This window comes from Lactuca saligna, chromosome 5 (genome assembly GCF_052625555.1).
Source record: "Lactuca saligna cultivar CGN05327 chromosome 5, ASM5262555v1, whole genome shotgun sequence".
NCBI lineage: Eukaryota > Viridiplantae > Streptophyta > Magnoliopsida > Asterales > Asteraceae > Lactuca > Lactuca saligna.
In genome coordinates this window covers 154,604,596-154,616,508 of record NC_136421.1, presented here as the reverse complement: position 1 = coordinate 154,616,508, position 11,913 = coordinate 154,604,596, and the positions used below count along the sequence as shown (strand labels likewise).

The window sequence follows — 11,913 nt, the reverse complement described above, 5'->3', positions numbered from 1 at the left end:
ATATAGTCATTTATATTATTTATAGCTTTATGTCATTTAAATACAGTCATTTATATTATTTATAGCTTTACGTCATTTAAATACAGTCATTTATATTATTATAGCTTTCAGTCATTTACAGCTTTCATATTTATACTTATTCCGCAATTATTATTCTTTATATATATATATATATATATATATATATATATATATATATATATATATATCTTATATCTTAAACTGATATATCTATCATACAGTAACTGGTAACCGAGCCTTTTGTTGTGGTGATCAGATTGTTATATTTCCAACAAATCGGTATCTGAGCTGATATATAAAAGGAATAATATCCAACATTCTGATCAAAGAAATACAAGAAAAAAGAAACATGCTTCTTGTTTTCATCATCGCGTTGTTGTCTAAAAGCAATTTTGTAGGTTCCTCCCTTACAGCCATTACAAAGTCACACTGCCAAACAAAATGCGGGAACATAACAGTTCCCTTCACATTTGGATTAAGCTAAGGGTGTTCCTCAGACGAGTCATTTGAACTTACCTGCAACCATAGGCGGATGTAGTGTATAAGAAGGGTATGCAATTGCATACCCTTAAATTTTTCTTACATATGCTACTTAATTAGAAAAATATATATTTTATGTTAAATATTTATTTGGATACCCATTGATAGTTTGATTTGGTGGAAAAACCATAAATTATCGTTTTCCATGATATGTAAGCGGTTGATTGTATTAACGTGAGTCAAGAGAAGAAACTTAGGTTTGAAGCAAATTTTAGCATGAGTCATGAGAAGAAACTGAGGTTTGGAGCAAATTTGAGCCTTAAAATTATTATAAAATTGGTGCAATAGCTACAACACAATCCATAGCTGTTTCGTAGGTATAAGCGGATAGCTACGGAATGACTACGGAAAAATGCCTATAGCATAACGGCCCGTAGCTAAATTATAGCTACAGAATAGCTACGGACTTTTCCATAGTTACCATAGCTATGGAAACAAATTTAGCTACGAATTTGCTACAGAATAGCTACGGAAATGGATAGCTACGAAATAGCCGTGGATCCAAATAGCTATGAAAATGGATAGCTACGGAATTGCTACGGAAATAAATAGCTACGGAATCGCGACAGGACTAAATAGCTACGGAAATCCGTAGCTATTCCGTAGCTAACTTTGTTTTATTTAAAAAAATTAAAATTTAAAAATTTCCAATTTTTTGTAAAAAAACACATTCAATTCACATTTGTCCCAAGTACCATATAAAATACACCAAAAAAATCCCTAATACCAACTTTGTTAGATTTCATTCCATTGTCCAAAATATCATACAAAAGTAAGTACTAATTAACAAAACATACGTTACATAAAGTAAAGAACAACAAGAGCGGATAAAATTAAACCATAGTTTTTTTAGAGGATTTCTACACCACATAATCACACACAAGTTAGTTTTATTGGTCAATGGTAATTGAAATCCAAACTAATAAAGCATTAAAACTATCAAAATATTCATCAGGATACAAGAATCACAGGACACAAGAATTACAGGTTGAACCCAACAACAGACCTCAATATCCAACAAAGAATATCATCTTGTTCCTAAGTTTAGGACTTGCTATGCAACAATATCCAACAACTCTGTCGAAGCGATAAGTGCATTCTTAAAAGCAGCATAAGCTTCAGATTGTGGAGGAAGTGGATTTGATGTAGGTCTATCAGGATCCTGCAAAATGAAATGAGATATGACTTAAAGAAATTGTGATTGTGTGCTGTGAGAAACATAGAAAAGGTTATTAACTTGTGTACTTTTTTTTTGGTAGATTGGTTGGCCTCTTTCTTTTTCACCTTGACTTTGTTCTTCTTCACTATTATTTCGTTTCCTTGCCATATGATTTCAGGAGGCCCTTCTTCTATGTATTTCCATTCATCATCATCTTTATTCGAGACTTCCTCTGTTCGTTCCTGCAAAATAATGTAGGGCTTTTAACAGTTGCTCAATTCAATTGACAAGTATATACCAGAATTCAATTCTAAATGTTCAAATCAATTCGTTAGTTTCTAACCTAAATTGGGTAGAATCGATAGATTAAAAGACAAAGAGAGTGTACGTAGTGTAAGGAGACGAACTTGTTTTACATATGATTCTCTTTCAACAACATTCCTTTGCTCTTCTTCTTCTTCCTCTAAAATTTTTAACAAATTTAAAAAATTAAGCTAACATTTTCTCAAATTCAACCAAAACTTAACCTAAAACCTAAAATTTGGTCTAAAATATAATCTAAAACCTCTCATTCAACAAAACAAATCAACATTATCAATTAATTAAGCATATAAATTTCATACATGAAGTAATATAAAAAAAAGTACCTATGGATTAACTACGGAATATGATTTCCATTAGAATTCCATAGCTACTCCGTAGCTAATTTGCTATGGATTTTTCTTATTTTAAATTTTTCGGGCACCAAAACTTCGTTTTTTGGCTTCTTTTTCTTTCACACCTCTATTATACATGATTATCTATATTTCTACCAACTTATAGCTATAAATATCATTCATAAAGTCGTGTGCACATATGTGATCCATTACTCATTTAATGGTTTAACACTATAATGCTTATGAATACATTTACATACAAATACTCACAAACACGTATACATACATATATATATATATATATATATATATATATATATATATATATATATATATATCTACACATATACCACAACTCATTTATGTATATAAACATATATATATATATATATATATATATATATATATATATATATATATATATATATGTACACATATACCACAACTCATTTATGTATATAAACATACATATACAAACATAAACTCATCACAAGTTGGTGAAAAGTATAAGCATTACAATGTTAAACTGTGAAACGAGCACTTGATCCCGAAGGTGCACACAACTTTATGAATGATAATATTAGCTATACGTTGCTGAAAATATAGATAATCATGTATAATAAAGGTGTGAAAAAAACGAATTAAAAAAACAACATTTGATGCCCGAAATATCGAAAATAAGATAAATCTGTAGCTAATACGTAACTAATTAGTTATGGGTATTTTTTATATTTGATTTTTTTGGCACCAAACGTCGTTTTTTACACTTCATTTTTTTCCACATGATTATCTATATTTTCAGAAACTTATAACTATTAATATTGTTTATAAAGTCGTGTGCACATACAGGATGTCTTACTCATTTAATGGTTTAATATTTTAATACTTATTAATATTTGCGATTTTTGATACGCATACATGTAGACACATACACACATAGATAAACATAAACATACACATACACATTCAAATACACACACATACACATATGTACATACATACACATTCAAATACATACACATGCATACACATACACATACACATTCAAATACACACATACACATACATATACATACACACATACAACATACACATACAAACATACATACATAAATACATACATACACATACAAATATAGTTATTTCCTTTTATTATAATCATTTTTCATTATCTATAAATTAAATATAGATTATTTCACCTTATTGATGTGTTAAACGTAGTTTTTTTTCATTTCATCTTTTGTTTGTGTGTTAAACACATTTGTTACAATTATTATATATTATTATGATGTTTATAAATAGTATTATTAATATGATTTTTTATTGTTCGTGTTTTAAATATATAAGAAAAATTATCCAAAAAAAAAATTTAAGAGTCAGTAATGAAAATTAATAATAATGAAAATTAATAATAATGGAAATTATAAATTTGTTGCTATTTCGTAGCTATTCTGTAGCTATTTTCTTCCGTTGCTAGGCCGTAGCTATTCCGTTGCTAATTAGCTATGAAATAGCTACAAATTAGTATCTATAGCTATTTCGTAGACATTCGTTAGCTAATTAGCTACGAAATAGCTACGAATTATCATCTGTAGCTGTTTTGTAGCTATTCCCTATACGGAATAGTATCCATATCTGTTTCGTATCTATTTTGTTGATATATTAGGGCATCCCTTTTTGTAGCTAATCTGTAGCAATTCCGTAGCTATTTTTTGTAGGAAAACCCCCTATTCTCTAGTAGTGTAAGTATAAGGTGTGCTTTTTTATTTTAATTTTGTATTACAAAATACACAATACTTAATATCAAACTACAAAAATTATTTAATATTGTATTATTTATAATAGAATTTTATCAAAATATAAGAGTAGGAAAAAAAAAAAAAACTTGTCAAGACATCAACATAACCGTAGTTGGCACAATCTGAATTTTCGGTCTGATGAGTTTAAATAAGTTTCAAATTACAATCTAAAAAGAAACATTTATTTATTTTCAAAGCTATAAAACAATTGATAGTTAAAACTAATTATAATCATCAAAATTTTAATCTTCTTGAAATCTTTTATACATAATTACATCCCTCCGGAAAAAATTAAACTGGTTTATTGTTATAATAGCTTTTGATATCGGACAGATTTTTCAATCTTGATCTTGTAGAGTGGAAGACGATCCTAAGTGAAATTCGATTTTGGCAACTTTGATTTTATAAATTGATTACTTAACTAATTATTATTTGTTTTTACTGTTAATCCAATTTTAACTGTATTTTTTCTTTCTAAATTTTTGTAGCGTTTCTCAGCAAAATATTATGAGTTTTTAGTTTAAAATGACCGTTATCCATGTTGATGCTAGTTTGTTATATACTCCACATGTTACTGTAAAAACATATTTCTAGATTCATTACTAAAGTATCGCATACTCTAGTTGTTTTTTTCACTTTTAAACCCCAAACCTTTTTATCGGCTCAGGGAACATCGGCATATAAAGTATCTCGGATTCCAAGATCAGCATTTTCAATTCTGTTGATCGCTCTTGCTACAACGAATCTGTGAACGATACTAGTGGTAATTCAGGTATGGCATTCGATGAGGCGGGCCCTTTCACTTTTTCGTCTAAAAACAAGTTTACTGTCGTTGGATGCCATAAGTATGCTTGGATCAGAGGACCACATGGACCCAACTACGCTAGTGGCTAGCTGTATGGGCATATGTACTAACGTAAGTATATAATGTGCCTAATAATGGTACCTGCTCTGGAATTGGGTGTTGCCAGACATCAATACCAAAGGATCTCAAGGGTTTCAATGTAACTATTGGCTCCTTTGATAACCAGATGAATATACGGTCGTTCAATCCTTGCGGTTTTGCATTTCTTGCTGAGGAAAACCACTTTGGCTTTGGTGGTGCACGTGATTTGTCTGGTGCTTCAAAGCTTTCTTTAGATTCACATGTCCACATCCTGGTGGATTGGGTAATTGGACGAGGCAAGCGGAGTTGCTCACAGGCTACAGAATGCAAGGCAAATAGCTTCTGCATGGACGATGAAGATCTTGGTGGATATCGTTGCAGCTGCAACAAAGGTTACCAGGGTAATCCTTATCTTCATAATGCTGCCAAGGTCAGTTTCGACTTTAGAAAAAAATCCATTCCACTAAAAATTTTATTTGACACAAACCGGTCGCAAAAACCCGAATAGATAGATGCTCTTATTGTATCACTCGAAAGTTAACTTTTAAAACTTATTTTTCTACAAAGATGATGGATATAAAAATAAAAAAATTATTAATAAAACATATAAGGAGAAAAGTAGAGTACAATTTAATTTTGTGGCTCATCCCACATCAAAAGTGTTGGGAGTTGAGTTAGGCTTATTAAAAGCAGGATGGGGGGAGACTTCTTAGGTTACATTTAGGTTTTGGTCCATTAATTATAAACGTAGGCTGTCACTTGCATTAAAGACCCAATTCCAAATAAGGTTTTATTTATTTATAAATATTTTGTTTTATAAAGTTTGGTGTACAACATTCAACCTGGCCGGTTTGATTATGTTTTTGAGTGAACAGACTTGTTTTAATCTAATTATAAAACATTGGTTTTTAAGCTGGAGGTTTGACCCATATAGATTGAAAACATTTGAACTTTATTAATCTAGTTTTATTTTCAAAATATCATTGCTTGTACCTTACTAATGATTTACAATTGTTTTTTTCAATTAAAAAGCATTCTGTTCCGTTTTATTTATAAAATTATTCAATGTGTTATGTAATATATATATATATATATATATATATATATATATATATATATATATATATATATATATATATATATATATATATATATATATATATATATATATGCAAATGATCAAATGAGAACATCTAAAAGGTTGAGAACGCAAAAACAAGTATATTCATTTGTGATTTCATATATTCATCTGTGGAGAAATGATAAATTCTTACGCACAATCAAAATGAATATGTTTTTTCTCTTCAATTGAAATTAAATGCATAAATATTTATCATTTCTCCAAAAATGAATAAATGGAATCGCAAATGAATATAATTTGTTCTCGCGTTTTCAACCTTTTTGGTGTTCTTATTTGATCCTACTCTTATATATATATATATATATATATATATATATATATATATATATATATATATATATATATATATATATATATATATATATATATATATATATATATAATTCATCAACTCCACTTTATTTGTTACATGGAATATAAGATTATTATAAGATTAAGATTACTATACTTTAAATTTGAAAGAACATTATTTATCAACAATTTATCGACTCTATAAATTAAGGTTAACTTTTACTTGTCAGATTTGTTTGTTCAAGTTTAAGTTTATTTATATCTAGTTTATTTAACATACTTAAAATTTGAGTTTATTTATTTAGTATTTGTTTAAATTTATTATTATATTTTTAATATGAAAATTGTTTCAAATATATTTTAAATTTAAACACTTCTTAATATTTCTTTGTTAAATTTTTCTAAACGTATGTGTCATATTTCTGTAAATATATGTATAATGCTTTACAAATGAGTTTGAATATTTATTTTGATGGCTGATGAATGAAATTATTTATTTAATAAAATACTTGTTGTATTAATATCAAAATTAATTTATATTATTTGTTTTGTTATATTTATTTATTGGTAAAAAATTTAAGGTTATCAAAACAAAATGATTTTAGACAAACTATAAAAGTCTTTTAAATTGAAAAGTATTATTGAATATATAAAAATTTGATCAAAAAGAATATTGTTATGATATATTTTTGGGTCTAAAAAATTAGTGAAAATTAAAGTGAAGATAGAGATAAATCACTATTAGCGTTATTATTTTTCCTCTAGTGTTAAAGATGGTCTAAATGAGACATGGAAAAATAAATGAATAAACCCTTTTTGTCTTAATCAACTAATTTGAAAGTAGATACATAGCACACACATATAACGAATACATTAATGTGCGATCACTAGGCATGTGTATTTAGGTATGTGCAGTCATTTTGTAATATTAGCAAACCATGTGTATGCCACGTTTTGTACCTCTTTGTTTTAATACTTGAATAACTTTGTTTGCTAGATATCAACGAGTGCGAGGCAAATAGCACCTATGCTTGTTATGGAAGTTGCATTAATAGTCCCTCCCGGGAATTACATTGGTACATGTTTGCAAGGATATGAAGGCGAAGTCAAAGAAAAATACGGTTGTCGACCGGTTGCTAAAATATCAAAACTTCCAGTGGTGGTGTTCTCTGTCGGTATACTTCACACAAGTATTATTATTAACTAGATTATAGCCCGCGTTAAACGCGGGAAACGCATAAAAAAACATATAATCGTTTATAGATATTGTATAATGATTATAAAAAAATATATGGTTATTGGTATTATTGAAATATGTAGAAAATATATTGAAAACGATAAATATATATAATCATTGAAAGATTTCTTTGTAAACATCATTTTTTGTTTTATTAGTTGAACGATTTTCCTCGTTTTATATAGTTATGATATTTATATATTTATAAGCATTTTAATTAAACGTTCATTGCATAATAATGTTACTTAATTTAAACATATATTGACAATCAATATACCGTTTTTTCTATTGCATTAAATATTAACAACTATTTCATTTATTCAAATAAAGTTATGTAATATAATTTATAAAATGTTAAATGTTATATAGATTTAATTTTAGTATATCATTAATGGATATTTTTTTTCTAAATCATGATTGGTTTATTTTAAATTGATTATAAATATAAATGCTAGCTTTTATGTTTATTCTTATTTATTTAGTATTCGCAAAAATTTTGTATTAGTTTTGACGTAACTTTGAATAATTTTAGTATATCATCAATTTAATTTGATATATCTGTCAATTATATGAAATATCAAATAATGAAATTTCATTACTATTGTGATAATTTAGTTTATATATTGTATTTTCATTAATCTTAACGGTCTTATTTTTTCTAATAACCGTAACGTTTTTACTAAATGTACTTTTTACAAATCTCCTAATATCTTATAATTTTAATCTTACTTTATAATTTTTGATAACTATGTTATTTTCAAGATTGACTGCTTTAATAGTGTTTTTTTTGTTTTTTCAGTCTATTCAATTTTATATTTCATTGTACAACATTATCGTTTGTATGTATTCTGAAATTTCATTTTAAAAATGTTTAATGTTTACACCTTGATATTAATTTTTTTAATAAACTCATGTAATAATTATGGAATATATATCTCATTTTAATTAACATTCACTTCGTTTATTATATCAAATTCCTCATTAAACGGGTATATTTTTGGAAAATAATAATTATAATATGGCAATATTATCTAAAACGTAAATGTTTGATATACTTTTGGAGAAAAAAAAATCAGGATCATTAAAAAAAATTTATATAAAGAAAATATAAATTTTAATTTGTTAAAATTATGGATGAAATTACTGACGAAAATTTATTTTGGAAGGAGTCATATTTTGTAAGGTATAATAATATTACAAAATTTGAAATATCTATATTTGTTGTGTAAATTAACAAATTTTATTGTTACTATACGAAGATAAAAAAAGTAGGTTGATATGATATATAAAAACATAATAATTTCAATAATATTTTAAAATCATGCCAAAATTAACCGGATTCTTATGACATAAAAATTTAAAAAAAATCATCATCATCTCTAATATATAAAAATAATATTTTCGTCAGTTCCCAGGATAGTTAATTTTTGTTTTGTTAAAGGTACCTACTACCTTTTCATGTTTATTTGAAAAGTTTTAGAAAAGTAGTTAACTTATTTCATGTAATTTGTGACAAAGAAAATCGAAATATATGAACACATACATTTGATATAGGAGCAAAAAATGATCGAAAAAAATATAAAAAAATGAAAGAAGGTACTGACCTTCTAGCGCACAAGAGCGAATGTTGATAGTAGAGAATGATGATGGAAGTTATAACCAATATTAACGATGTTGTAGGAGAATGTTTGAAGAAAAGAAACGATTGAAAATAAATGTGAGTCGCGGATTCAATGGTGAATCGTATATGTATGTGATAATTTGAATATGATTTTTCGGTATTAATGATTTCCTAATAAAAAAAGATTTTATATTACTGGTTTACTAATATAAACGGATTTATATTAATGGTTGATATTAAGGTCTTGATTGAAATGATTTGTTAGTAATATATTTTTAAAATTGATCATATTAAAATCTTCATAACTGAAAATTCAAGATGTAAAATATGGAAAGCTTTTATTGGAATTAAATACATTCCATTTCAACGAATGTAAGTTATTGATTGATGATTGGAAAATATTTATTGGAATTAAATACATTTCATATAGGGAAGATGATGTCAGCAATTTGATCTAAGGGTGGAAAAATAAGATTGAAATACAATCAATGGTCCAGATTATTTAAGATGATGTCATAAAGTTTCTCTTTTAGTAATATTTAAGATGATGTATTAAATACTTAAATCTAACCTGATATAATTAGGTACAACAAATTAAGCATTGCAAGTCAAAATGTGTACGATCACCAATCCTTTTTTACCAATATTGCATCAATGTTGATAATTTATTTTGTCAAAATTAAATATATTATTTTTTCGAAATTATTTTTTCATGTGGCCGAAACTAACATATTTTATGATTTTTTTCATCATACAATTAACATTTTTTCATGAATTTTGCTTTTCCAGTGTACATGTTTCCCAAAATATATAAAAATTTTGCGACATTGGCCTTACATTTTCTTTCAAATGTGTAGAAAATTAGGTTCGCAAAAATTGGTTGGTAATGTTGTCCAATTTAATTAGTCTATAAGCAAATCACCAAAGATCACTATATAACGTTTTATTTTTAAATAAAAAAACTAATTCATTGGCTTGCTAATGTATATAAAAGAATTGGGTCTAATTGGACAAAATCATTTTTTGCTAATGTGTATAGAAACTATTTTTTTTATAAATATTTGATTTGAGTTAGGTTGTAAACGAATATAAGCTTATATGTTATATGTTTTATTCTATCCAAGACTAAGCTTTATATAGGTTCTATGTTATACTCTATCCAAGACTACTTTTTCCATGTAAAAATATGGGCTTGAACCCATTTTTCATTATTTTTATGTGTAAAAATTTATGATATTCATTTACATTTAAATGTGTAAAAGGTAACGTGTGTTTCTCCTTAAAAAGGCAAACATCTTAACTACAAATTTATTATACATAATTTTTTTTTCAATCCAAAAAATACTTGTTTCAAGATTCTTTTTTTTTTATTTGGTAAAATGAATTGTTTTTTCTTTTTTACTTTTACGAAGTGTCATTTACAAGAAAAAACATATATTTCATGGATTAACAACCAATATTTGCAAGATAAGTTGTAATAATTCCGCGGTATACGTAATTGTTGGAAATGTAGCATTATTACAAGCGCTCCCATGTTTAGTATTCATCTGGTTAACTGATCATTTTCCTTATATTTTTCCATGTAGCTTTGGTTGGGATTATTTTGACATTAGCTGGGATCATTGGGATATTCTTTAGCATCAAGAAGAGGAAACTTACGAAGGAACGAGAGAAGTTTTTTGAGAAAAACGATGGTGTGTTGCTCAAACAAAAACTGAATTCATAAGAGGTTGCTTACACCATGACTGTATATATCACCAAACAGCTTCCAAAAGCAATCGATACCTATTCAAATGAGCGAACTGTTGGTCGAGGAGGTTTTGAGGTTGTTTATAAAGGAGTACTGTCGGATAAACGCGTTGTTGCAATAAAGAAGTATGTTTCAGTGGGTAAGACTAAAAATGAACAATTTATCAATGAGGTATTGGTAATAATGAAAATCATCCATGGAAATATCGTAAAACTGTTGGGATGTTGTTTAGAAGAGGAGGTACCGGTATTGGTGTATGAGTTCATTCCCAATAACACACTTTTCCATCACATTCATAATGAAGAGGGTGGAACGAGTTGGTTATCATGGGAGAATCGATTGAGGGTTGTTGTAGAAGCTGCATCTACACTTGCATACCTTCATTCTCATGCCACCACCCCCATCATAAACAGAGATGTCAAGTCCACAAATATGTTATTAGATAATGACTTCAGTGCAAAATTGTCTGATTTTGGTATTTCCATGTTGTTTTCTATAAAAGAAGAAAACGTCAACACTGTTGTTCAGGACACACTTGGGTACTTGGATCCTTGAGCTTGAAGCTTTAAGGAGGCCTAGTACGACACATCCCACTGTTCCGCCTGAACATGTAGCCCATGAAAAAAAATTTGGAACCATGATTCCAGAAAATCAGCCAGCAGATTGATAAACCCCCAATGATCTTTGAGAATTGAGATTGATCCAATTCTTATTTGTTTTTAGAGTCTATCTTTAACGATGCAGTTTTTGTGTAGTGTTAGTGCTCCTTCCATGCTTTTGCTGTTATGGGCATATGGGCAGTGGTGGAGCTA

General features: G+C 27.6%; 2 protein-coding genes across 3 annotated transcripts; both read left to right on the top strand.

Moving 5' to 3' along the window:
• Positions 1 to 5,130: 5,130 nt before the first annotated feature.
• LOC144997442 (wall-associated receptor kinase 3-like) lies at positions 5,131 to 11,091 on the top strand. 2 transcript variants are annotated; one of them, XM_078957349.1, is made up of 3 exons: positions 5,131 to 5,491; positions 7,491 to 7,668; positions 10,938 to 11,091. In XM_078957349.1, the coding sequence occupies exons 1-3, from the start codon at positions 5,207 to 5,209 to the stop codon at positions 11,075 to 11,077; spliced, it is 603 nt and encodes a 200-aa protein (XP_078813475.1). In that variant the 5' UTR covers positions 5,131 to 5,206; the 3' UTR covers positions 11,078 to 11,091. The 2 variants fall into 2 exon arrangements, with proteins under 2 accessions (XP_078813475.1, XP_078813476.1); XM_078957350.1 differs by lacking the exon at positions 10,938 to 11,091 and having other exon boundaries at positions 7,491 to 7,835.
• A 1-nt stretch (position 11,092) lies between these two features.
• On the top strand, positions 11,093 to 11,656 carry LOC145045859 (wall-associated receptor kinase 5-like). Its single transcript, XM_078994159.1, has one exon. The coding sequence runs from the start codon at positions 11,093 to 11,095 to the stop codon at positions 11,654 to 11,656; it is 564 nt and encodes a 187-aa protein (XP_078850285.1).
• Positions 11,657 to 11,913: the final 257 nt, after the last annotated feature.